Source organism: Scyliorhinus torazame, chromosome 10 (assembly GCF_047496885.1).
Source record: "Scyliorhinus torazame isolate Kashiwa2021f chromosome 10, sScyTor2.1, whole genome shotgun sequence".
NCBI lineage: Eukaryota > Metazoa > Chordata > Chondrichthyes > Carcharhiniformes > Scyliorhinidae > Scyliorhinus > Scyliorhinus torazame.
Window position 1 is genome coordinate 220,226,988 of NC_092716.1, and position 27,836 is coordinate 220,254,823.

The 27,836-nt window shown below is 51.4% G+C and overlaps 1 protein-coding gene across 1 annotated transcript in view; it reads right to left on the reverse strand.

The window, feature by feature from the left end:
* The window catches only part of LOC140384586 (protein inscuteable homolog), a 517,726-nt gene that overhangs the window by 219,541 nt on the left and 270,349 nt on the right, over window positions 1-27,836 (reverse strand). Inside the window, exon 7 of the mRNA XM_072466414.1 lies at window positions 1,050-1,175. Within this exon, the coding sequence (XP_072322515.1) occupies window positions 1,050-1,175 (126 nt within the window). The remainder of the gene's footprint in view (window positions 1-1,049; window positions 1,176-27,836) is intronic.

Genomic DNA, 27,836 nt, shown 5'->3' on the forward strand with positions numbered 1-27,836 from the left:
CGGACGTGGAGGCTTTGGAGCGGGTGCAGAGGAGATTTACCAGGATGTTGCCTGGTTTGGAGGGAAAATCTTATGAGGAAAGGCTGATGGACTTGAGGTTGTTTTCGTTGGAGAGAAGAAGGTTAAGAGGAGACTTAATAGAGGCATACAAAATGATCAGGGGGTTGGATAGGGTGGACAGTGAGAGCCTTCTCCCGCGGATGGATATGGCTGGCACGAGGGGACATAGCTTTAAACTGAGGGGTAATAGATATAGGACAGAGGTAAGAGGTAGGTTCTTTACGCAAAGAGTAGTGAGGCCGTGGAATGCCCCACCTGCTACAGTAGTGAACTCGCCAACATTGAGGGCATTTAAAAATTTATTGGATAAACATATGGATGATAATGGCATAGTGTAGGTTAGATGGCTTTTGTTTCGGTGCAACATCGTGGGCCGAAGGGCCTGTACTGCGCTGTATCGTTCTATGTTCTATGTTCTAAGGTCAGACATTTCCCATATTCCCAACTCACATCCAGGGATCCCACTGCCACCACTCCAACAGCCCACCCGAGATCTGAGCCAGAAAGTCAGATAAGACAAGACACTGAAGCAATTTAATGTAAATAATTGGGCATGGATTGCCACTCCGAGAAAGTTATATCCCACTTTATCACCAAGGCACCAACAAATGTTGATAACAAAACAAATATTAGAATGGCATGAACTCATAGACAGACCATCACTGGTACAAATGTGTTACAAAGTGCTCCCTTACTCATTTACCTCTATTGCTTGCTAATAGACGTCTGAGCATTATTGGAGAATATTGCTGCCAATTACATGTCATAATCAATGACATTCAATAAAGTCAACGTAATTCAAATCAGGACACAACTTGATTTGCAGTTTTTTTCCAACAACTTCGAGATTATGTGCAGAATCAAGTTTGATTAATTATATACCCTAGTCGTAATGCATTCTTCTGAAATGTTGAAAACTCCATTGCCCACATATCAGTTTAAAGACAAGAAAGTTCACTGTCTCTTCTATTTAACACTGAATGTCATACCTTCTCAAGTTCATTGATGCCTTCCTCCACACTGCATATTGGTGCCAGTGCTCTGAGTGCGTGCACATGCAAGTAACTTGGACCCTCTTGCCTGCACAGTTTGAATAGGACTGCCACCCCTCCTTCCTGCAACAGAGAAAATGATACAAAACTTAATGAAAAATATTCAAAGCTAATTCCTTACAAACGTCTGTTTAGTTGAGGAGGGCTGCATTCAATAATCATTTTTGGTTATAATTGAATGGCGTGGTAGCACAGTGGTTAGCACTATTGCTTCACAGTGCCAGGGATCTGGGTTCGATTCCCGGCTTGGGTCCCTGTCTGTGCAGACTCTGCACGTTCTCTCCGTGTCTGCTTGCCGTGGGTTTCCTCCGGGTGCTCCAGTTTCCTCCCACAAGTCCCAAAAGGCGTGTTTGTTAGTTGAATTCTAAATTCTCCCTCAGTGTACCCGAACAGGCGCCGGAGTGTGGCAACTGGGGGATTTTCACAGTAACTTCATTGCAGTGGTAATGTAAGCCTACTTGTGACAATAAAGATTATTATTACATGGAGTGAAGAAACTATAAACACGGTCATCTTTTTCTTCAGGTTCTGAACCAAATGTATTAATATTAATGCATATCTGCTTCAAACCATGACTGGATCTATTTCACAAACGTCTTGTATCTTGGTATTATTGATATCTTTCTTTGACAGCACATCTGGGTTGGAACTAGTTCAGTTATTTAAACTGAACAAACGTATTATTCTTATGGTCATTAGTCATAACTTGGAATTTTCTGTTTAAAACTCAACCATAAAGATTGAATTGCTTTAGAAGGTGACTGACTACTACTTTCTCAGGGCAACTAGGAAAATGCAATAAATTCTCCCTTTTCAGAATGTAAATGTTGCAGCCAGCCACAAAGCTGAGAAGGGAGCCATTAAATTAATTTCACATAGATTTGATTGATAGTTCTTTTTGAATTTGTCTGCCCCTTTCGTCTTTAATCTGGTTTCTCAGCTTGCCTTATTCAAATTGAGCAATCTATCTGAAACCATCAGGGAGAGCGAGGTGCAGGCCAAAGGAAGACATTGGACAGTTAGCAACAAACCATATCATAAAAGATCAGGGGTTGTGATTGTTTGAGCTGAAGTTTACATGTTGATGAATCCAAAAAATCTATTCTGATATACTAACCCACTTAATGAAAATGTTTTGCCAACAAATGCTGGCCATGCCAGAAGTACACACATCCCAAGAATCATGAAAATAATTACAAACTGAGCTCTGGATTAAATATATTCCAGGTTATTATCCAAAAGTTATCCTCAATTACCTTGCCCAGGACAGAGCATGTCCAGAAAAATAAATCAATGCAACTTGCTACTGAAATGTCAACATCATTCAAAATATTTTTCCCTTTACATAGACTCATTGTCCTACTCTATTTTATTTCATTAAGACAACTCAACTTCGCAAAATAAAACAGCAGATCCTATAGATGTGGTAGAAAATGCTTAGGATGGAGGATAGCCACCAGGCCAGGGTATGACAGCAACAAAGTTTGAGAAAGTAGAGTAGTTTGATAGCTTAAAGACTAACCAACAAGAATAAGTGAAACATTTTGATGGCCTTGAATTAGAAACAAAAAAATCAGTGACAAAGGAATTTGACGTTAATAATGTTGCAATATATTTACAAGGAATATATCTTAGGCTCGATTTTCCAAAAATGGGGCCATGTCCAGCATTTCACTCTGGACTTTCCTATCTTGCAGGGGCTGGCAGGGCCCTGGAGTGCTCCTCGCAGCTCTGGCTGCGGATACGGGGCCCCGCACTTCCGGTAGTGAGTCCGCGCATCCTGCAGCGGCTGCCCGTGTGCCATGGTGGACTCGGACTGCGGAAGCAGATCCGAAATGGAGGCCCCCCCCCCCCCCGGGATCGCGCGCACCCGCGGATTCGTGCCGCCCGATCGCTCCCCTGGCAGCCCATGAGGGCCCCACCCCGGTGATCGATCCCCCCACCCCCCACCAGGGTGGCCGCCAGACGGCTGATACATGGTCAGAACCACGCCGTCGGGAACTCGGACAGTTTTGCGCTGAGAATTGCGGGAGGTCCTCTGTCAATGGCTCCCTAGCCGCGACGCGTACATCGCGCGCAAGCGATTCCTGATTTCATCGTAACGGTCATTCTCCGCCCCCGCGCAGAATGCGATTTCGGCACAGACTGCAGAGAATAAAGCCCCTTATCATTGACCTTTCTCTATGACAAAATAACTTATTTGATTGCTGTCAGGTAATTTGGACATTCTGAATTCTTCCTTCGTGTACCCGAACAGGTGCCGGAATGTGGCGCCTTTTCACAGTAACTCCATTGCAGTGTTAATGTAAGCCTACTTGTGACAATAAAGATTATTATAAAAAATATATATTTCTGATCTCTTCCATCTAGACTGTAATAACTACTTGTTTTGCTGCAAGAATTGTGGATCAATTTAGCAACTCTGTACAATAATGTACTAATGATAACAAGGTTCGCTCTAGAATTTATGACTTAATACATATAGCTAATAAATTAATGAAAGCCTGCAATCCAACATGTACGCTGCAGGACAAAGCAGCCGACTTGATTGCTACCCCTTCCACATTCAGTCCCGCCATCGCCAAGGAACAGTGACAGCCGTGTGTACCATCTACAAGGAGATACAAAGGTCTGACAACACGCACAAACAGACTCAAAAACAGCTTCTTCCCCGCTGTTACCAGACTCTTAAATGACCCTCTTATGGACTGACCTCATTAACACTACACCCTATATGCTTCATCCGATGCCGGTGTTATGTAGTTACATTGTGTACCTTGTGTTGCCCTATTATGTATTTTCGTTTATTTCCTTTTCTTTTCATGTACTTAATGATCTGTTGAGCTGCTCGCAGAAAAATACTTTTCACTGTACCTCGGTACACGTGACAATAAACAAAATCCAATCCAAGCTGCACTGCAGTAACTCACCTAGGTTCCTTAGGCAGCACCTTCCAAACCCACGACCACTACCATCTAGAAGGACAAGAGCAGCAGATACCAGGGAACCCCACCACCTGGAGGTTCCCCTTAAAGTCAGTCACCCCCCGACTTGGAAATATATCGCCGTTCCTTCATTATCACTGAGTCAAAATGTTGATACAGCACTGTGGGTGTACCTGCAGCAGTTCAAAAATACAGCGCACCACCACCTTCTGAAGGGCAACTAGGGATGCTCAATAAATGCTGGCCTAACCAGCGAAGCCCACATCCTGTAAATGAATCTTTTAAACATTATCCAGCTTTAACAATCTAGCAATACCAATTGGTGCTGTCATACAGCAAAGCAACTGTGGATCAGATAATTTTGCTCCTCATGCTATCATTTAGGTGTATTGGCCATGCTAAATTGCTCGTTAGTGTCTAAAACGTTCGGTGGTGTTACTGATTTACAGGTGGGAGGGTGGGCCTGTGTAGGGTGCTCTGTCAGACGGTCTGTGCAAACTTGATGGGCAGAATGGCCTCCTGCTGCACTGCATGGATTACATGATTCTATGATTTACAAGTATTAGGTTAAACACGAAGGGTGGGATTCTCCGTCCCGCCGCACCAATTTTATGGTGCGCCGCTCCCCCGCCGGCAGCGGGATTCTCTGTCCTGGCAGCCAGCCAATGGGCTTCCCATTGTAAGCAGCCCCATGCCATTGAGAAATCCCAGGGCATGAGTGCGCTTCCGGCGAAGCAGAGGATCCCGCCGACGGAGAATCCTGCCCTCACGCTTCCTGGTGAAGATGTTCAATCTTTTAAAAGGTGTAGAGAATTCAGAGGCAGAAAGAAATGACTTTTGTAGGTATTGGGCAGGATTTAACGGAAATACTTCCGGTTACGGCTACGCTGAGCTAAGTCGGACGTTCGGCAGCTCCCACCAGAAACGGACTTTTGGGCTCTTTTTCGGGGCCCCAGCGGCATTTGTTCGATGGTTCCCAGTGTGGGAAGGTGACAGTACGATTTCCCCGGCACTGTATGGATTGGACCAGGAGTGGAGCGGTGAAAAAAGTGATTTTGGTGCAGCGAATAATGCGAGGGAGGAAAACCAAGATGACGGCGGGTGGAGACCAGGCAGCGTGGGCGCAGTGGTTGCAAGAGCAGCAGGAGTTTCTCAAGCGTGCTTCACGGAATTGAGAGCAGAGCTGCTGGAGCCGATGAAGGCTTTGATCGACAAGCTGGTCGAGACCCAGAAGGCCCAAGGGGCGGCGATCCGGGAGGTGCGGCACAAGGCCTCGGAGAATGAGGATGAGATATTGGGCCTGGCGGTGAAGGTAGAGGCGCACGAGGCGCTGCACAAGAAATGGCAGGAGAAGTTTGAGGACATGGAGAATCGGTCGAGGAGGAAGAACCTGCGGATTCTGGGTCTCCCGGAGGGAGTGGAGGGGTCGGATACTGGAGCATTCGTGGTCACACCCATATGTTCTGTGCGTGCCCGGCGCTGGATGGATTCTGGAGGGGCATTGCGAGGACGGTGTCTAAGGTGGTGAACACCCGGGTTAAGCCTAGCTAGGGGTTAGCACTATTTGGGGTATCAGACGAGCCGGGAGTGCAGGAGGCGAAAGAGGCCGATATTCCGGCCTTTGCGTCCCTGGTAGCCCGGCAGAGGGTTCTGCCACAATGGAAAGATGCGAGGCCCCCAAGCGTGGAAACCTGGATCAGCGACATGGCAGGATTCATTAAATTGGAGAGGGTAAAATTTGCCTTGAGAGGGTCTGTGCAAGGGTTCTTCAGGCGGTGGCAACCGTTCCTCGACTTTCGAGCGGAGCATTAGGGGGTGGTCAGCAGCAGCAGCAATCCGGGGGGGGGGTGGGCTGTACTTTGTGTTTACTGCTGTGTTTATTATTGTTTAATGGGGGGTTTGTATATTGGGGGAATTCGGGACATAGTTGTAAGATGTTTATTTATGTGTTCTTTGTTTTTCGTTTTTCTTTGTTGAAAATATGTAAAAATTTGAATTAAAATATATTTTTTTTAAAAAGAATTTAACGGAAATGAAACGGAAATTGGCCCGTTTAGCAGCACCAAGAACGACCCTGCCATTAAATGGGACTCTGCTTCACTCTGGCCCTCGGTGAGGGCTGCACCGCTGGGGCGGCGCTTAGTCCCATTTCCTGCACTACCGAGCACCGCCATTTAAAAATGGAACCCCGATCCCTAGACCCTCCATCGTGGCCTCCAGGGCCCCCAATGCCTCGACTTAGCAGAAAGGGGGTCATCGATGTTGTGCTATGCTGCTTCAGATAACACAGCTGCTGCTTGATGCAGTTTTAACTAAAGGATTTTTGTGAGGGCCATGAAGAATCCAGCACGAGTTTTAAGGATACAAAGAAATAACATTTATTTACAATAACATATATATACAACAGCAGCAGCAACTTCACTTGCTGCTCACTCCTTCCTGCTGGTTCCAAACTGGCCAGCTTTATTTATACAGGGAGTCTGCTAATGATTTCTCCGCTCTCCTCATTGGGGAAGCTCATACTCCCAGAGGATTGTGGGATTGTCATTAGTCCCCAGCCAATTGTAAGCAGGCAGGTTATAACATCCCTCCCACCCAATGTCCAAGGAATCCACCGAAGACCCTGGCGAAGGAGGGCGTCAGACTCGTTTTGCCGCAGGCCGGACACCATTTGCATGAGGCGCTGGATCGGGCGGCGTGTAATGAGACGGAGACCGGCGCTTCCGTGATGAACGGCGTAACGGTTGTACATCCACGGCACGTGGGCCCGAGGATTCCCCCTCTGATGCGTCCTGTGTCTCCATCTCGGAGTCAGAGTCTGCTGCCTCCGTCATCTCGGCGTCTCTATCTCCACGCGGTTCTGTAACAACCTGCTTCGGCTTTGAGTGAGGCACCAGAGGAAGATTGTGAGGACTACTTTCCATTGTCTCTGGTCTCTGTGGCTGTAGAAATGAGCTCCGGGGGGTGGGGAATCTTTGGAAGGATAGTCTTCTGGAATGTGGTCTACGTGTTTGCGCTGGAGGCGACCCTGGGCTTGCACCTGGTAAGATATAGGGTCCGTTTGGCGAAAGACTATGCCACGGACACTCTGGGCACCACCAGCAAAATTCCGAAAGAACACTGGGTCACCAGGCGCAAACTGCCGAATTGGCCAATGCCGAGAAAAACCATGTCCCTGCCGTTCTTGTGTGCGGCGTACTTTTGCGCCAATGTCCGGGAAAACCATGCTAAGGCGGGTGCAAAGTCTCCGGCCCATTAGGAGTTCTGCGGGAGCTACCCCAGTCCCAGTCACCGCATGGGGGGGTGGTCCTATACAAAAACAAAAAGCGAGCCAGTCTCGTGTCCATTGACCCAGAAGACTGCTTCTTTAGGCCTCGTTTGAATGTCTGCACTGCGCGCTCCGCCAACCCATTTGAAGCCGGGTGGTAAGGGGCAGTGCGGATATGGCGTATGCCGTTCATCTTCATGAACCTCGCAGACTCCTCACTTGTGAATGGAGTGCCGTTATCCGTGACCAGCACCTCGGGGAGGCCATGCGTACTAAAAGACAAACGCATCTTCTCAATTGTTGCGCAGGACGTTGTGCCTAGCATCTTATGCACCTCTAGCCATTTGGACTGGGCATGGATTAATAGAAGGAACATGGATCCTTGAAAAGGGCCGGCGAAATCCGCATGCAAGCGCGCCCAAGGCTGCCCTGGCCATTCCCAGTGATGTAGGGGCGCGGCTGGCAGAAGCCTCTGATGCTCCTGGCAAATGGAGCAGTTTTGGGCCACCTTCTCAATGTCGGTGTCGAGGCCTGGCCACCAGACAGAACTCCGGGCCAACATTTTCATTTTGGTCACACCTGGATGCCCATTGTGCAAGTCACTTAGTATCAGCTCCTGTCCTTTTTCCGGGACAATCACACGCATTCCCCACAAGAGGATGCAGTCTCCATGCTGAATTCTGACAGCTTGGAGGAAAATGCCCACAACTCGCCTGGGAGCTGCCTATGCTGCCCACCATACAGGACTATGTGCCGAACCTTTGACAAGACTGGCTCCGTCTGGGTCCACTCATGGATTTGTGATGCCGTGACAAGCAAGGTGTCCATAAAATTGAGGGTTGCAACCACCTCACTGGTCGTGGGGGTCGACATGGGGCCGGTCAATAAAGGCAATCGGCTCAGTGCGTCGGCATTCGCTATCTGCGTTCCTGGTTTTTGCTCCAGAGAATACTCGTATGCAGCGAGCAACAAAGCCCAGCGCTGGATCCGTGCGGAAGCAATGGGCGGTATTGGCTTATCCTCTCTGAAAAGTCCCAGCAGAGGCTTATGATCAGTCATGATAGTGAAGTGGCGGCCATACACGTACTAGTGGAAACGTTTCACCACAAAGACCACTGCCAGGCCCTCCTTCTCGATCTGCGCGTACGTTTTTTCCGCTGCAGACAATGTGCGGGAGGCCAAAGCTATTGGCCGCTCTGCCCCGTTCTCCATCTTGTGGGACAGGACGGCCCCAATACCATATGGGGATGCATCACATGTGACGAGCAAAGGCTTTCCAGGATCATAGTGGGTTAGTAACCCAGACGACAACAATTGTTGTTTTACCCGCCGGAAAGTGGTTTCTTGCGGCTGACCCCAAACCCAGGTGTGATTTTTCTTTAGCAGAAGGTGCAACGGGGCCAGCGTAGTTGCCAGATTGGGGAGGAACTTCCCATCATAGTTTACGAGGCCGAGAAAAGAACGAAGATGCAAAGTGTTAGTCGGGGCGGGGGCCTGTTGAATCGCGCGCACCTTCTCTGTGATGGGGTGCAAACCTTCGCGGTCCCACCCGATAACCCAGGTAGGTTACTTCCTTCGCCTGAAAGACACACTTTGTGTGACGTAAACGGACTCCAGCCTCCGAAAAGCGTCTAATGACAGCCTCCAGATTTTCCAAATGTTCCTGCTCCGACGTCCCTGTGATCAAAACATCATCTAGGTAGACAGCAACACGCGGTAAGCCTCTCAAAATGCCCTCCATAGCACGTTGAAATATAGCGCAGGCAGAGGATACTCCAAAGGGCAAACGTGTATATTCATACAGGCCCCGGTGTGTATTAATCGTTACATATGGTTGGGAGGTAGGGTCCAGCTCCAACTGTAGGTAGGCGTGACTCATATCTAATTTTGTGAACGAGAGTCCGCCTGCAAGCTTTGCGTAGAGATCCTCTATGCGAGGCATTGGATATCGATCGAGTCGGGAAGCCGTATTCACTGTTAAGCTTATAGTCGCCGCACAAGAGAACAACGGCATCTGGCTTCATTACAGGTACAATTGGTGCTGCCCAGTCAGTGAAACGGACGGGCCTTGGGAGAATACCCAAAGTCTCCAAACGAGTGAGCTCCCCTTCTACCTTCTCGAGCAAGGCGTAAGGCACCGGGCGCGCCCGGAAATAGCGCGGCATGGCTCCTGGTTCGACTTGGATACGGGCTACGGCCCCTTTTATTTTCCCCAAACCGGGCTGGAATGCATCTGGGTATCGTCCTAGCACCTCAGTCAACCCTCCAGAAACTGTTTGGGGGATGTGCTGCCACTGCAACCGCAAATGGCGCAACCAGTCCTGACCCAACAGGCTGGGCCCATGGCCACACACCACGATAAGTGGGAAACACCCCTCCTGGCGTCCATAAACAACAGGGGTCATCGTAGTTCCTGCAATGTCCAATAGTTCCCCCGTGTAGGTGGCCCGTGGGTGCCGCCACCTTCCCCACCGCAAGCCACGTGCGGCCCGTGGGAGCCGCCATCTTGAGAACATAGACCAGAGAACATAGAAAAATACAGCACAGAACAGGCCCTTTGGCCCACTATGTTGTGCCGAACCTTTGTCCTAGATTAATCATAGATTATCATAGAATTTACAGTGCAGAACAGGCCACCTCCACCCTATCACCATAACCCAGTAACCCAACCCAACACTAAGGGCAATTTTGGACACTAAGGGCAATTGATCATGGCCAATCCACCTAACCTGCACATCTTTGGACTGTGGGAGGAAACCGGAGCACCCGGAGGAAACCCACGCACACACGGGGAGGATGTGCAGACTCCGCACAGACAGTGGCCCAAGCCGGAATCGAACCTGGGACCCTGGAGCTGTGAAACAATTGTCCTATACACAATGCTACCGTGCTGCCCTTAAGAACAAATTAATCTACACTATATCACTCTACCGTAATCCCTGTACCTATCCAATAGCTGCTTGAAGGTCCCTAATGTTTCCGACTTCCACAGGCAGTGCATTCCATGCCCCCACTAGTCTCTGGGTAAAGAACCTACCTCTGACATCCCCCCTATATCATCCACCATTCACCTTAAATTTATTTCCCCTTGTAATGGTTTGTTCCACCCGGGGAAAAAGTCTCTGACTGTCTACTCTATCTATTCCCCTGATCATCTTATAAACCTCTATCAAGTCACCCCTCATCCTTCTCCGTTCTAATGTGAAAACGCCTAGCACCCTCAACCTTTCCTCGTAAGACCTACTCTCCATTCCAGGCAACATCCTGATAAATCTCCTTTGCACCTTTTCCAAAGCTTCCACATCCTTCCTAAAATGAGGCGACCAGAACTGTACACAGTACTCCAAATGTGGCCTTACCAAGGTTTTATACAGTTGCATCATCACCTCTCGGCTCTTAAATTCAATCCCTCTGTTAATGAACGCGAGCTCACCATAGGCCTTCTTCACAGCTCTATCCACTTGAGTGGCAACTTTCAAGACGTATGAACATAGACCCCAAGATCTCTCTGCTCCTCCACATTGCCAAGAACTCTACCGTTAACCCTGTATTCCGCATTCATATTTGTCCTTCCAAAATGGACAACCTCACACTTTTCAGGGTTAAACTCCATCTGCCACTTCTCAGCCCAGCTCTGCATCCTATCTATGTCTCTTTGCAGCCGACAACAGCACTCCTCACTATCCACAACTCCACCAATCTTCGTATCGTCTGCAAATTTACTGACCGACCCTTCAACTCCCTCATCCAAGTCATTAATGAAAATCACAAACAGCAGAGGACCCCGAACTGATCCCTGCGGTACGCCACTGGTAACTGGGATCCAGGCTGAATATTTGCCTTCCACCTCCACTCTTTGACTTCTATCAGTTAGCCAGTTTGTTATCCAACTGTCCAAATTTCCCACTATCCCATGCCTCCTTACTTTCTGCATAAGCCTACCATGGGGAACCTTATCAAATGCCTTACTATAATCCATGTACACTACATCCACTGCTTTACCTTCATCCACATGCTTGGTCACCTCCTCAAAGAATTCAATGAGACTTCTAAGGCAAGACCTACCCCTCACAAATCCGTGCTGACTATCCCTAATCAAGCAGTGTCTTTCCAGATGCTCAGAAATCCTATCCCTCAGTATCCTTTCCATTACTTTGCCTACCACCGAAGTAAGACTAACTGGCCTGTAATTCCCAGGGTTATCCCTAGTCCCTTTTTTGAACAGGGGCACAACATTCGCCACTCTCCAATCCCCTGGTACCACCCCTGTTGACAGTGAGGATGAAAAGATCATTGCCAACGGCTCTGCAATTCCATCTCTTGCTTCCCATAGAATCCTTGGATATATCCCGTCAGGCCCGCGGGACTTGTCTATCCTCAAGTTTTTCAAAATGCCCAACACATCTTCCTTCCTAACAAGTATTTCCTCGAGCTTACCAGTCTGTTTCACACTGTCCTCTCCAACAATACGGCCCCTCTCATTTGTAAATACTGAAGAAAAGTACTCGTTCAAGACCTCTCCTATCTCTTCAGACTCAATACACAATCTCCCGCGACTGTCCTTGATCAGACCTACCCTCGCTCTAGTCATTCTCATATTTCTCACATATGTGTAAAAGGCCTTGGGGTCTTCCTTGATCCTATCCGCCAAAGATTGTTCATGCCCTCTCTTCGCTCTCCTAATCCCTTTGATGCCGCCCGCCATGTGCGCCCCGTGGGCGCCGCAATCTTCAGCGCTATTTTGGACCGCGCCTCAGGACCTCTGCTCATCTGACCGTTCATCGCCACCGCTGATCAACAAAGAACAAAGAACAAAGAACTAAGAAATGTACAGCACAGGAACAGGCCCTTCGGCCCTCCAAGCCCGTGCCGACCATACTGCCCGACTAAACTACAATCTTCTACACTTCCTGGGTCCGTATCCTTCTATTCCCATCCTATTCATATATTTGTCAAGATGCCCCTTAAATGTCCCTATCGTCCCTGCTTCCACTACCTCCTCCGGTAGCGAGTTCCAGGCACCCACTACCCTCTGCGTAAAAAACTTGCCTCGTACATCTACTCTAAACCTTGCCCCTCTCACCTTAAACCTATGCCCCCTAGTAATTGACCCCTCTACCCTGGGGAAAAGCCTCTGACTATCCACTCTGTCTATGCCCCTCATAATTTTGTATACCTCTATCAGGTCGCCCCTCAACCTCCTTCGTTCCAGTGAGAACAAACCGAGTTTATTCAATCGCTCCTCATAGCTTATGCCCTCCATACCAGGCAACATTCTGGTAAATCTCTTCTGCACCCTCGCTAAAGCCTCCACATCCTTCTGGTAGTGTGGCGACCAGAATTGAACACTATACTCCAAGTGTGGCCTACCTAAGGTTCTATACAGCTGCAACATGACTTGCCAATTCTTATACTCAATGCCCCGGCCAATGAAGGCAAGCATGCCGTATGCCTTCTTGACTACCTTCTCCACCTGTGTTGCCCCTTTCAATGACCTGTGAACCTGTACTCCTGGATCTCTTTGACTTTCAATACTCTTGAGGGTTCTACCATTCACTGTATATTCCCTACCTGCATTAGCCCTTCCAAAATGCATTACCTCACATTTGTCCGGATTAAACTCCATCTGCCATCTCTCCGCCCAAGTCTCCAGACAATCTAAATCCTGCTGTATCCTCTGACAGTCCTCATCGCTATCCGCAATTCCACCAACCTTTGTGTCGTCTGCAAACTTACTAATCAGACCAGTTACATTTTCCTCCAAATCATTTATATATACTACAAACAGCAAAGGTCCCAACACTGATCCCTGTGGAACACCACTGGTCACAGCCCTCCAATTAGAAAAGCATCCCTCCATTGCTACCCTCTGCCTTCTATGGCCTAGCCAGTTCTGTATCCACCTTGCCAGTTCACCCCTGATCCCGTGTGACTTCACCTTTTGTACTAGTCTACCATGAGGGACCTTGTCAAAGGCCTTACTGAAGTCCCTATAGACAACATCTACTGCCCTACCTGCATCAATCATCTTAGTGACCTCCTCGAAAAACTCTATCAAGTTAGTGAGACACGACCTCCCCTTCACAAAACCGTGCTGCCTCTCACTAATACGTCCATTTGCTTCCAAATGGGAGTAGATCCTGTCTCGAAGAATTCTCTCCAGTAATTTCCCTACCACTGAAGTAAGGCTCACCGGCCTGTAGTTCCCGGGATTATCCTTGCTACCCTTCTTAAACAGAGGAACAACATTGGCTATTCTCCAGTCCTCCGGGACATCCCCTGAAGACAGCGAGGATCCAAAGATTTCTGTCAAGGCCTCAGCAATTTCCTCTCCAGCCTCCTTCAGTATTCTGGGGTAGATCCCATCAGGCCCTGGGGACTTATCTACCTTAATATTTTTTAAGACACCCAACACCTCGTCTTTTTGGATCACAATGTGACCCAGGCTATCTACACCCCCTTCTCCAGACTCAACATCTGCCAATTCCTTCTCCTTGGTGAATACTGATGCAAAGTATTCATTTAGTACCTCGCCCATTTCCTCTGGCTCCACACATAGATTCCCTTGCCTATCCTTCAGTGGGCCAACCCTTTCCCTGGCTACCCTCTTGCTTTTTATGTACGTGTAAAAAGCCTTGGGATTTTCCTTAACCCTATTTGCCAATGACTTTTCATGACCCCTTCTAGCCCTCCTGACTCCTTGCTTAAGTTCCTTCCTACTTTCCTTATATGCCACACAGGCTTCGTCTGTTCCCAGCCTTTTAGCCCTGACAAATGCCTCCTTTTTCTTTTTGACGAGGCCTACAATATCACTCGTCATCCAAGGTTCCCGAAAATTGCCGTATTTATCTTTCTTCCTCACAGGAACATGCCTGTCCTGTATTCCTTTCAACTGACACTTGAAAGCCTCCCACATGTCAGATGTTGATTTGCCCTCAAACATCCGCCCCCAATCTATGTTCTTCAGTTCCCGCCTAATATTGTTATAATTAGCCTTCCCCCAATTTAGCACATTCATCCTCGGACCACTCTTATCCTTGTCCACCAGTACTTTAAAACTTACTGAATTGTGGTCACTGTTACCGAAATGCTCCCCTACTGAAACATCTACCACCTGGCCGGGCTCATTCCCCAATACCAGGTCCAGTACCGCCCCTTCCCTAGTTGGACTGTTTACATATTGTTTTAAGAAGCCCTCCTGGATGCTCCTTACAAACTCCGCCCCGTCTAAGCCCCTGGCACTAAGTGAGTCCCAGTCAATATTGGGGAAGTTGAAGTCTCCCATCACCACAACCCTGTTGTTTTTACTCTTTTCCAAAATCTGTCTACCTATCTGCTCCTCTATCTCCCGCTGGCTATTGGGAGGCCTGTAGTATACCCCCAACATTGTGACTGCACCCTTCTTATTCCTGATCTCTACCCATATAGCCTCACTGCCCTCTGAGGTGTCCTCTCGCAGTATAGCTGTGATATTCTCCCGAACAAGTAGCGCAACTCCGCCTCCCCTTTTACATCCCCCTCTATCCCGCCTGAAACATCTAAATCCTGGAACGTTTAGCTGCCAATCCTGCCCTTCCCTCAACCAGGTCTCTGTAATGGCAACAACATCATAGTTCCAAGTAGTAATCCAAGCTCTAAGTTCATCTGCAGGTCGTCTGCCCGGGACCTCCCAGCATCTTCCGCAGCTCGCCTCTATCACCCTGGATCAGTCTCGGCCCCTCAACCTCGCGACTGCTACGACGACGGTGAAGATCAACGGGCACGAGACGACCTGCCTCTTTGACTCCGGGAGCACAGAGAGCCTCATCCACCCCACTACGGTAAGGCGCTGCTCCCTCCCGGTACACCCCGTCACCCAGAAAATCTCCCTGGCTTCCGGATCCCATTCCGTTCAAATCCGGGGGGACTGTATCGCGACCCTCACCGTCGAGGGCGTAGAGTTCACCAACTTCCGGCTCAAAGTCCTCTGCGCTGCCCTGTTACTCGGCCTGGATTTTCAGTGCCATCTCCAAAGCCCGACTTTAAAATTCGGCGGACCCCTACCCCCCTCACCGTCTGCGGCCTCATGACCCTTAAGGTCGATCCACCTTCCCTGTTTGCGAACCTCACCCCGGCCTGCAAACCCGTCGCCACTTGGAGCAGACAGTGCCCAGGACAGGACCTTCATCAGGTCGGAGGTCCAACGGCTTCTGCGGGAGGGGGTCATTGAGGCCAGCAACGGCCCCTGGAGAGCTCAAATTGTGGTAGTGAAGACTGGGGAGAAGCACAGGATGGTCATTGACTACAGTCAGACCATCAATCGGTACACGCAGCTCGACGCGTACCCCCTCCCACGCATATCTGACATGGTCAATCAGATTGCGCAGTATCGAGTCTTCTCCACAGTAGACTTGAAGTCCGCCTACCACCAGCTCCCCATCCGCCCGGAGGACCGCCAATACATTGCGTTCGAAGCAGATGACCGCCTCTATCACTGCCTTGGGGTTCCCTTCGGCGTCACTAATGGGGTCTCGGTCTTCCAGCGAGAGATGGACCGAATGGTTGACCAGTACGGGCTGCGGGCCACCTTCCCGTACCTAAATAACGTCACCATCTGCTGCCACGATCAGCAGGACCACGATGCAAACCTCCAAAAATTCCTCCATACAGCCAAACTCCTTAACCTCTCATACATTAAGCAGAAATGCGTGTTCCGCACCAACCACTTCGCCATCCTTGACTACGTAGTGGAAAATAGAGTCCTAGAGCTCGACCCCGACTGCATGCGTCCCTTCCTGGAACTCCTTCTCCCCCACTGCCCCAAGGCCCTGAAACGGTGCCCGGGGTTTTTCTCCTATTTCGCCCAGTGGGTCCCTAATTATGCGGGCAAGGCCCACCCACTCATTCAGTCCAGTTTTTCCCCTGACGGCTGAGGCCCGCCAGGCCTTCAACCGCATCAAGGGGGATATCGACAAGGGCACGATGCACGCGGTCGCCGAGTCCCTTCCCTTTCAGGTGGAGAGCGATGCATCGGACGTAGCTCTGGCCGCCACCCTCAACCAGGCGGGCAGACCTGTGGCCGTGTTCTCCCGCACACTCTGTGCCACTGAAATTCGGCACTCCTCTGTCAAAAAGGAGGCCCAAGCCATTGTGGAAGCTGTGCGACATTGGAGGCATTACCTGGCCGGCAGGAGATTCACTCTCCTCACTGACCAACAGTCGGTTGCTTTTATGTTTAATAATACACAGCGGGGCAAGATCAAAAATGACAAGATCTTGAGGTGGAGGATCGAGCTCCCCACCTATAATTCTGAGATCTTGTACCGCCCGGAAGCTCAATGAACCCTCTGATGCCCTATCCCGCGGTACATGCGCCAGCGCACAAGTTGACCGACTACTATGACCTCTGCCACCCGGGGGTCACCCAGTTCTTCCATTTTGTCAAGGCCCGCAACCTGCCTTACTCCATTGAGGAGGTCAGGACTGTCACCAGAGACTGCCATGTCTGCACAGAGTGCAAGCCGCACTTCTACCGGCCAGATAGAGCGCACCTGGTGAAGGCCTCCCGCCCCTTTGAACGCCTCAGCATAGACTTCAAAGGGCCCCTCCCCGCCACCGACGGCAACACGTACTTCCTGACGAGTACTCCCGGTTCCCTTTCGCCATCCCACGCTCTGATATGACTTCTGCCACGGTAATCAAAGCCCTGCACAGCATCTTCACTCTGTTCGGTTTCCCCACCTATATCCACAGCGATCGGGGATCCTCTTTCATTTTTAAAAAAAAAAATGTTTTTATTAAGAATTTTTCAATAACAATATTTTCCACCTCACAAACATCCCCCCCCCCCCCCCCCCACCCCCCCCCACCCCCCGTAACAAAGAAAAGAAAAAGAACTCGCGTGGCAAGACATGAACATGGCAAGTCAATAAGTTACAAAACTTTGTACATTGGATTCCTCCCGTATATGTCAGTTTCCGGATCATTCATGTGTTTTCTTGCTCAAATGTCCCCCAGAGAAACCACCCTTTCCCCCCCCTCTCTCCCCTCCCCCCTTCCCCCACACGAGCGATGTCCCCCCCGCCCCCCTCCCCCCCTGGGTTGCTGCTGCTGCTGTCCGACCTTCCTCTAACGCTCCGCGAGATGGTCTAGGAACGGTTGCCACCGCCTGTAGAACCCCTGCGCAGACCCTCTCAAGGCAAACTTTATCCTTTCCAACTTGATAAACCCAGCCATATCATTTATCCAGGCCTCCACGTTGGGGGGCTTTGCCTCCTTCCACATTAGCAAGATCCTTCGCCGGGCTAGTAGGGATGCAAAGGCCAGAATGCCGGCCTCTTTCGCCGACTGCACTCCCGGCTCGTCCACTACTCCAAATAGTGCTAGTCCCCAGCTTGGCTTGACCCGGACTTTCACACCTTACTGTTCCCGCCACTCCCCTCCAGAACCCCTCCAGTGCCGGGCATGACTAAAACATATGGACATGGTTCGCCGGACTTCCTGAGCACCTCCCACATCTGTCCTCCACCCCAAAGAACCTGCTCAGCCTCGCCCCCGTCATACTCGCTCTGTGAACCACCTTAAATTGTATCAGGCTAAGCCCGGCACACGAGGAAGAGGAATTAACCCTACTTAGGGCATCAGCCCATAGCCCCTCCTCAATCTCCTCCCCCAACTCCTCCTCCCATTTACCCTTCAGTTCCTCTACCAAAGCCTCCCCTTCTTCTTTCATCTCCTGGTATATCGCCGACACCTTGCCCTCCCCGACCCATACGCCCGAAATCACCCTGTCTTGAATCCCCTGTGCCGGGAGTAGCGGAAATTCCCTCACCTGCCGCCTCACAAACGCCCTCACTTGCATGTACCTGAAAGCGTTTCCTGGGGGTAGGCCAAACATCTCCTCCAGCGCGCCTAAGCTCGCAAACGTCCCGTCAATGAACAGGTCCCCCATTCTTCCAATCCCTACCCGATGCCAGCTCTGAAATCCCCCGTCCATCCTTCCTGGGACAAACCGATGGTTGTCTCTGATCGGGGACCACACGGAGGCACCCGTTGCACCCCTGTGCCGTCTCCACCACCCCCAGATCTTTAGCGTTGCAGCCACCACCGGGCTCGTGGTATACCTTGTCGGCGAGAGCAGCAGTGGTGCCGTCACCAGTGCCCCCAGGCTCGTTCCTTTGCAGGACGCCATCTCCAACCTCTTCCACGCCGCCCCCTCTCCCTCCATCACCCACTTACGTATCATTGCCACGTTGGCTGCCCAATAATAACCACCCAAATTCGGCAATGCCAACCCTCCTCTATCTCTGCTACGCTCCAAGAACCCCCTCCTTACCCGCGGGGTCTTGCTCGCCCACACAAATCCCATAATGCTCCTGCTTACCCTCTTAAAAAAGGCCTTAGTGATCACAATTGGGAGGCATTGGAATACAAAAAGAAATCTCGGGAGGACCACCATTTTAACCGACTGTACCCTACCCGCCAGCGAGAGTGGCAACATGTCCCACCTTTTAAAATCCTCCTCCATCTGTTCCACCAACCACGTCAAATTAAGTTTGTGCAGTGCCCCCCAGCTCCTAGCTACCTGAATCCCCAAGTATCAAAAGCTCCTTTCCACCATCCTCAACGGTAGGTCATCTATTCCTCTTCCCTGGTCCCCCGGATGGATCACAAAGAGCTCACTCTTTACCACATTGAGCTTATAGCCCGAAAAGTCTCCAAACTCCCGTAGGATCTGCATTACCTCAACCATCCCCTCCACTGGATCCGTCACATACAGCAACAGGTCGTCTGCGTACAGCGACACTCGATGTTCCTCTCCCCCTCGAACCACCCCCTTCCATTTCCCCGTCTCCCTTAACGTCATGACCAAAGGTTCAATTGCTAATGCGAACAGCAGAGGGGACAGGGGGCACCCCTGCCTCGTCCCTCGATACAGCCGGAAATACTCCGACCTCCGCCGGTCCGTGACTACACTCGCCACCGGGGCTTTATACAGGAGCTTAACCCAACTAATGAACCCACCCCCGAACCCAAACCTCCTCAACACTTCCCAGAGATACTCCCACTCTACCCGATCGAAGGCCTTCTCCGCGTCATGGCTGTCACTATCTCCGCTTCTCCCTCCACCGATGGCATCATTATCACACTTAGGAGCCTTCGCACATTAGTATTTATCTGCCTACCCTTTACGAATCCCGTCTGGTCCTCGTGAATCACCCCCGGGACACAGTCCTCAATCCTCATGGCCAACATTTTTGCCAGCAACTTAGCATCTACATTAAGGAGCGAGATCGGTCTATGCGACCCACATTGCAGTGGGTCCTTATCCCGCTTCAAGATCAAAGAGATCGTCGCCTCCGACATTGTCAGGGGCAGGGTCCCCCCCTCCCTTGATTCATTGAAGGTCCTTACCAGCAACGGGGCTAACAGGTCTACATACTTCCTGTAGAACTCCACCGGGAACCCATCCGACCCCGGGGCCTTCCCTGTCTGCATGCTCCCCAGTCCTTTAACAAACTCCTCCACCCCAATTGGCGCCCCCAAACCAGCCAACTCCTGCACCTCCACCCTTGGGATCTCAACTGATCCAAGAATCGCCGCATCCCCTCTTTTCCCCCTGGGGGCTGGGACCTATACAGTTCCTCGTAAAAGGCCTTAAAAGCCTCATTCACTTTCCCTGCACTCCGCACCGTAGTTCCCCTGCCATCTTTGACTCCACCTATTTCCCTCGCTGCCATCCTCTTACGGAGTTGGTGTGCCAGCATCCGGCTCGCCTTCTCTCCATATTCATATATCGCCCCCTGTGCCTTCCTCCACTGTGCCTCTGCCTTCCCTGTGGTCAACAGGTCGAACTCCGTCTGGAGACTTAATCTCTCCCTGAGTAGTCCCTCATCAGGAGCCTCTGCATAGCTCCTGTCCACCCTTAAAATCTCCCCCACTAACCTCTCTCTTTCCCTGCCCTCTCTCTTCACCCTGTGAGCCCTGATGGAGATGAACTCTCCCCTGACCACCGCCTTCAGCGCCTCCCATACTACTCCCACCTGCACCTCCCCGTTGTCGTTAGCCTCCAGATACCTTTCAATACACCCCCGCACCCTCCCGTACACTTCCTCGTCTGCCAGCAGTCCCACATCCAACCTCCACAACGGGCGTTGGTCCCTCTCCTCCCCCAGCTCCAGTTCCACCCAGTGCGGGGCATGGTCTGAAATGGCTATGGCTGAATACTCCGTTCCCTCCACTTTCGGGATCAATGCCCTGTCCAGAACAAAAAAATCTATCCGGGAGTAGGCCGTATGTACGTGGGAGAAAAAAGAAAATTCTCTGGCCAAAGGCCTGGCAAATCTCCACGGATCTACTCCCCCCATCTGGTCCATAAACCCCCTAAGCACCTTGGCCGCAGCCGGCCTCTTCCCCGTCCTAGATCTGGAACGATCTAATGCTGGGTCCAGCACCGTGTTAAAATCCCCACCCATTATCAAACTCCCTACCTCCAGGTCCGGAATACGCCCCAACATCCGTTTCATGAATCCAGCATCGTCCCAGTTTGGGGCATATACATTCACCAGTACCACCTCCGTCCCCTGCAACCTACCGCTCACCATCACGTATCGGCCTCCCTTATCCGCTACTATGTTCTTGGCCTCAAACAACACCCGCTTTTCCACCAGTATTGCCACCCCTCTATTCTTCGCATCCAGCCCCGAATGGAACATCTGTCACACCCATCCCTTCCTTAACCTGACCTGATCTGCCACCTTCAGATGTGTCTCCTGAAGCATGACCACATCTGCCTTCAGTCCCTTTAGGTGCGCGAACACTCAGGCCCTCTTAACCAACCCATTTAGGCCTCTCACATTCCACGTGATCAGCCGGATTGGGGGGTTAGCCCCCCCCCCCCCCCCCCCCCCCCCCCCGCCGACTAGCCATCTCCTATCTTAGGCCAGTCCCGTGCTCGCGCCTCCCGCACCCTCCAGTCCCCCAGACGGGGAACCCCCGTCCCGACCACCTCTTCCATTTTCAGTTCCCCCTCATACAGTGCAGCAGCAATCCTAGAATCCCCCCCCATCCTCCCCCGCCCCCCCCCCCCCCCCGCTAGATCCACATGTAGCTCTTTTGCTCACCCCATATTACTCCGTGAGTCAGCTGACTTCTGCTGACCCCGGCTTCCCCCGCCTTCCCGTTGATCTCCCGCGTGTGGGAGTCTCTCCTCCTCCTTACCTTCCTCCATACCCGCCCCCCCTTTTGGCACGGGAAAAAGCCCACGCTTTCTTGAACCAGCCGCGCCCCCTATGGCACAGCTCCTGTTGCGGCCATTATCCCAGTTCCCTCATCCTCGAGTCTCACCTCCCTCCAGCACCGACGCCCACATTCTCCATCATCATCATCATGTCTACAGAAAAGAAAAAAGGACATTTTAGGAATTTTATTCAGAACTCTACCCACATCCCCATCCATCATCCCACCCATGAAATATTCTTGACCCATATTTACAACCCCATATACAACCACATCCCCTCAGTTCGAGTCCAGTTTTTCCATCTGAATAAAGGTCCAAGCCTCTTCTGGCGTTTCAAAATAATGGTGTCGGTCCTGATAAGTGACCCACAGTCGCGCAGGCTGCAGCATGCCGAACCTGACTCTTTTTTTATGCAGCACCGCCTTGGCCCGTTTGAAGCCAGCTCTCCTCTTTGCCACCTCCGCGCTCCAATCCTGGTAGACTCGGATCACCGCGTTCTCCCATCTACTGCTCCGCACCTTCTTGGCCCATCTCAGTACACTTTCTTTGTCCGCAAAGCGGTGGAACCTTGCCACTATCGCCCTTGGTGGCTCATCAGCCTTGGGTCTCCTCGCCAGGACCCGGTGAGCCCCTTCCAGCTCCAGGGGGATCGGAGAGGCCTCCGCACCCATCAGCGAATGGAGCATCGTACTCACGTACGCCCCGGCATCAGCTCCCTCCACTCCTTCGGGAAGACCCAGAATCCGGAGGTTCTTCCTCCTCGACCTGTTCTCCAGGACCTCAATTCTCTCGGCCCACCTCCTGTGCACCGCCTCATGCACCTCCATATTTATCGCCAGGCCCAGGATCTCGTCCTCGTTGGTATTCACTTTATCATTCACCTCACGAAGCTCCACCGCCTGGGTCTTCTGGGTCTCCTTCAGCCCCTCGATCGCCAACAGCATTGGCGCCAGCACCTCCTTTTTCAGCTCCTCCACACATTGCTTGAGGAACTCCTGCTGGTCTGGCCCCCACGCTGCTCGCTCTCCGCCCTCTGCCATCTTGCCTTTTTCCCCTCGTTTTGGTCTCTGCTCCAGGGCCTCTTTCCTCGTCGTTCCACCACTGATCTCTGCCATATATTGTGAGGGGGGACCTCACTGCACCTTCCCACACGGGATTAATTCGAAAAAAGCTCCGTTGGGGCTCCTCTGGGGAGCCCGAAAGTCCGTTGTCGCGGGAGCTGCCGAAACGTGCGGCTTAGCTCCACATCGCTGCAACCGGAAGTCGGGGATCCTCTTTCATGAGCGATGAGCTGCGTCAGTTCCTGCTCAGCAAGGGCATCGCCTCGAGCAGGACGACCAGCTACAACCCCCGGGGAAACGAGCAGGTGGAGAGGGAGAACGGGATGGTCTGGAAGGCCGTCCTGCTGACCCTACGGTCTAAACATCTCCCAGTCTCCCGCTGGCGGTTGGTCCTCCCCAACGCGCTCCACTCCATCCGATCGCTCCTCTGCACCACGACTAACGAGACCCCTCACGAATGTGTGTTTGCCTTCCCCAGGAAGTCCACCTCCGGGGTCTTGCTCCCAACATGGCTGACAGTTCCTGGACCCGTACTCCTCCGGAAGCATGTGTGGAGCCATGAATCGGGCCCCTTGGTCGAAAAGGTCCACCTCCTACCTGCAGACCTGCCTTACGCCTACGTGGCACACCCCGACGGGCGCCAAGACACAGTCTCCCTCCGATACCTGGCACCCACTGGGTCCCCACCCACGACCCCCGACCTAACACCGCCCCCCCCCCCTCCCGGTTGCCTCATTCACCCCTGCGCCACTCACTCTCCCTACAGCGAACCTCACCGCAGCCCCCACCCCAGCAGGATCTGTCCTCCCACTGGATCCATTCGGGGGTGACGAAGACGAGGACAACACGCTCCCGGAGTCACAGGTGACCAAGTCGGTGCCCACATCACCACCAGGACTGAGGCGATCGCGGAGGAGGGTCAAAGCCCCCGACAGACTTAATTTGTAATGTTTCTATCACCCCCGCAGGACTCTTTTTTTAACAGGGGTGAATGTGGTGAACACCTCCAGTGGTATATTATATGTATTACAGCACTGCCCGTATTTTAGAGGTACAATGGTAAATCCCTGCCTGCTGGCTCCGCCCTGGCGGTGTATAAATGTGTATGCTCTCCTGCGCTGCAGTCATTCTGGTTCCAGCTACAGGAGGCACAACATCTTGTTCAATAAAGCCTCGATTGTTCCACCATTCTCCTCTCGTGGTAATTGACGGTACATCGCTGATAACCTTATCAGCTAATTGACGGGCATCTAGCTGGGCAAACCAAAGACAGGGTCCTCTGTGCAAAGAACCAATTAGAGACAAAGCAAGGGTTAACCCAAATATAAGCATCTCCCTAAAAGAGAGGAGCCCAGCAAGTTAGACTTTGTTCGAACCACTTCGAACTATCTCTCTCTCTCCCTCTCTCTCTAAGCCTGTCCTTCTTCAAATCACCTCTAAATATCTTCCAAGTTTATTGGGTTTTGTACTGGCCAGTTGGCCGAATTGTTTTATTAAAGTATAAGAAATCGTGTATCGTCAGTCGCACTGCCTAACATTAAAGTCAAAAGTAAACTTTTACCATCGCACGGAATCGATCCTTTTATTGAGAGAAAACACAAGGATTCATCAACATCAGGATTCCATCAGCGATGTTGGCATTTCCCCATGTCATTGGCCACAGACTCCCAGGTGTGCAGATAGATATTTGGGACTTCGATGTCACACTTGAAAACATCCTTGAAGCAGAACTGTCTAGCAGCCCCAAACCCCCCCCCCCCCCATCCCCCACCCCCACTTTTAGACCCCCTCTGTGTTTTTGACCCCCGCCCTTCACCCTCCCAACCTTGCGGAGGCCCCCAGGAACAGCCCCTCAATCCCTTTCAAGGTCCCCCCATTTTCAACCTCCTCCCCACCCGCCCCCCCCCAAACTTGGGGAGGCCACCGGGAAACTCCCACTTAACCCCCCCCCATTTACCTGGCAAGGCCCCACCAGGCCCAACATGTGGCAGTGCCAACCTGGCACCTGGGCACCTTGGCACTGCCAGGGTTACAGGCTGGGAGTGCCGAGGTGCCTGGGTGCCTGGTAGAGTGCCCTGTCTCCGACCACCCGGGGTCTCTAATGGCCTGGGAGACCATCCCCCCCCCCCCAGCTGCCTTTACGATCGGTCCACATTTGTGTGTACCAGTATTACACGGCGCCCTAGCGAAATCTTGCCAGCGTGGCCATTGAGTCCCGGGCATCAGGTAAATCATGCGTCTGGGTATTTAAATGAGCCAGAAGGCCATAAAGGTGACTGCTCCCCTCCCACCCTGCTACCCCTCGCCAACATCGCTGGTACACGAAATGATGCCAAATACCAGCAGTTCACATTGGCACTTGAGTGACTTCAGCTTCCCAAGGATTGCTGAAGTTGATAAGTTCTAACACACAGTTTAAACGTAGGACTGAAAAATCTATTAAATGGCCCAGAATTTCCCATCTCCGGATGGTTGTGCCCCAGAGGTAATCCAGAAGATGCGCTGGGGGCGTCCTTGGAAGTCCCCACGCAGGGACGGCACAGGAATTTCCTGGAAAGTTTCAACTTCCATTGGGCAATTACACAGCATCCGGAACACTCCAAAACTCCAGACCAAGAGAGGGAAATAGAAGAGCAGTGACATTCTGACATTGATTGCCATTCCACCGGAAATTCGGCCGATTAATTTTAATTTCTTCAGCTTTGTGTGGCTTTTAGAATCTGAGCTAGAGCCCCAAAATCCTGGTTCATGCACGTCAAGCCCGTCAGCTGCAAAGATAATGCCGGAGACTCCATGGGGTATGCTGCTCACTGAACAAACTCACTTCAGCTGCCTGGTGACAAAAAAATGAATGGGAGTTCTACATGGCCAAATACAATTTTTTTAAATAATTTGCTCACAGGAATAAAAGAGGTTCTTCACAACTGACAGCTTTTATTGAATAGAAATATCCACTCTGTCAGTATGTGTAATTTAACTTAGCAGAGCCAAATTGATATAGACGTGTAAAGATGCTCGTTCAAAATCCTATCGGAAAGTAAATGTTGCCACATTAATATTTCACGATAACATTTAAAACCCTCCTAAAACATATCAATAAGATCATAGATCATAGAATTTACAGTGCAGAAGGAGGCCATTCGGCCCATCGAGTCTGCACTGGCTCTTGGAAAGAGCGCCCCACCCAAGGTCAACACCTTCACCCTATCCCCATAACCCAGTAACCCCACCCAACACTAAGGGCAATTTTGGACACGAAGGGCAATTTATCATGGCCAATCCACCTAACCTGCACATCTTTGGACTGTGGGAGGAAACCGGAGCACCCGGAGGAAACCCACGCACACACGGGGAGGATGTGCAGACTCCGCACAGACAGTGCCCCAAGCCGGAATCAACCTGGGACCCTGGAGCTGTGAAACAATTGTGCTATCCACAATGCTACTGTGCTGCCCACATAAGCTAAAAATGAAGAAGGATAAAGAAATTTGAACAGTTAATGCAGATTAAGATGATTAGTTTCACACTAATAGACCGCTCACACACCACGAGGACAAATATATACAGTTGAATTTGTCTGTTTAAATTTAACGTTTCCCTCAGACCATTTCCTGATATAAAGCGGCATCTGTGATGTTTCTCGACCCATTGTAAAAAAAACACGGACAATAGCGTAGGACCACCGCTGAGTTCCTGGAAAATGACTGGAGATCCAAGCAAAGTAAAGTCCAGTCAAGATATCCAAAGAAAACAGTTGGAGGCATTTTCTCACTTCTGCCCGATATCAAGAGTTAATTTCCCCCATGCCTTTCTACATACAAGATATTCAGAACTCATTTAGACAGACAACTACAGCGCTATTGATTCCATTACAGTGCTGACAAATAAAAGGAAATTGATCTTTCCCTGGGCGACCAGGGTTGTTTATTTTCAGCTATTGACTTATATTACAGCTATTCATAACTTTATTTCTGCAATATTAGCTCTAAACTAATAACTTAAACGTCAATACACATTTTGTGCTCTTTTGATTCACTTGTCCCTATCTTCCTTCCATTCTGACTTCCTGTTGGCAATTTTAATTTCATTCTTTTCTGTCTCTTAAACTTTTTTTACTTTTAAGTTCATGGGCGAGATTCTCCGACCCCCCGCCGGGTCGGAGAATCGCCGAGAGCTGTCGTGAATCCCGCCCCGACGGTTGCCGAATTCTCCGGCACTGGATATTCGGCGGGGGCGGGAATCGCGCCGCGCCGGTCGGCGGGCCCCCCCGGCGATTCTCCGGCCCGGATGGGCCGAAGTCCCGCTGCTGGAATGCCTGTCCCGCCGGCGTGGATTAAACCACCTCTCTTACTGGCGGGAAAAGGCGGCGCGGGCGGGCTCCGGGGTCCTGGGGAGGGCGCGGGGCGATCTGGCCCCGGGGGGTGCTCCCACAGTGGCCTGGCCCGGGATCAGGGCCCACCGATCCGTGGGCGGGCCTGTGCCGTGGGGGCACTCTTTTCCTTCCGCCTTCGCCACGGTCTCCACCATGGCGGAAGCGAAAGAGACCCCCTCCACTGCGCATGCGCGGGGATGCCGTGAGCAGCCGCTGATGCTCCCGTGCATGTGCCGTCCGGCAAAGTCAGTTTCGCGCCAGCTGGCGGGGCACCAAAGGCCTTTCCCGCCAGCTGGCGGGCGGAAATCAGTCCGGCGTGGGCATAGCCCCTCAAGGTTAGGGCTCGGCCCCTCAAGATGCAGAGGATTCCGCACCTTTGGGGCGGCGCAATGCCGGACTGATTCGCGCCGTTTTTGGCGCCGGTCGGCAGACATCGCGCTGATTGAAGAGAATCCCGCCCCATATGTGTCATGTGAGTTGTCAAGATTCTAAATGGACACGGTCACCAAACGTGAGGTTCACCTTCCTGGGGAGGGGCAGCTGAAGGAACAAGCAGAAGGATACATCTTCAACTTGAAAGGAAAGGCTGACAATGACTCTCATGTCCACAGAGTTGGATTTGCAATCCAGAATGGAGGGCAGGATTCACCACAATCGGCGAATTGGCCCGACGCCAAGAACGGTGCGAACCACTCCGGCGTCGGGCCAACCGGAATTTGCAGAATTCTCCGCACTTCTGGGGGCTAGGCCGGCGCCAGGGGGGTTGGTGCTGCGCCGGCCGGCGCCAGAGGGGTTGCGCGCATTAGCACATGCGCAGAACTGCTGGCGTGGTTTAGCGCATGCGCAGACAGGCCGACGTA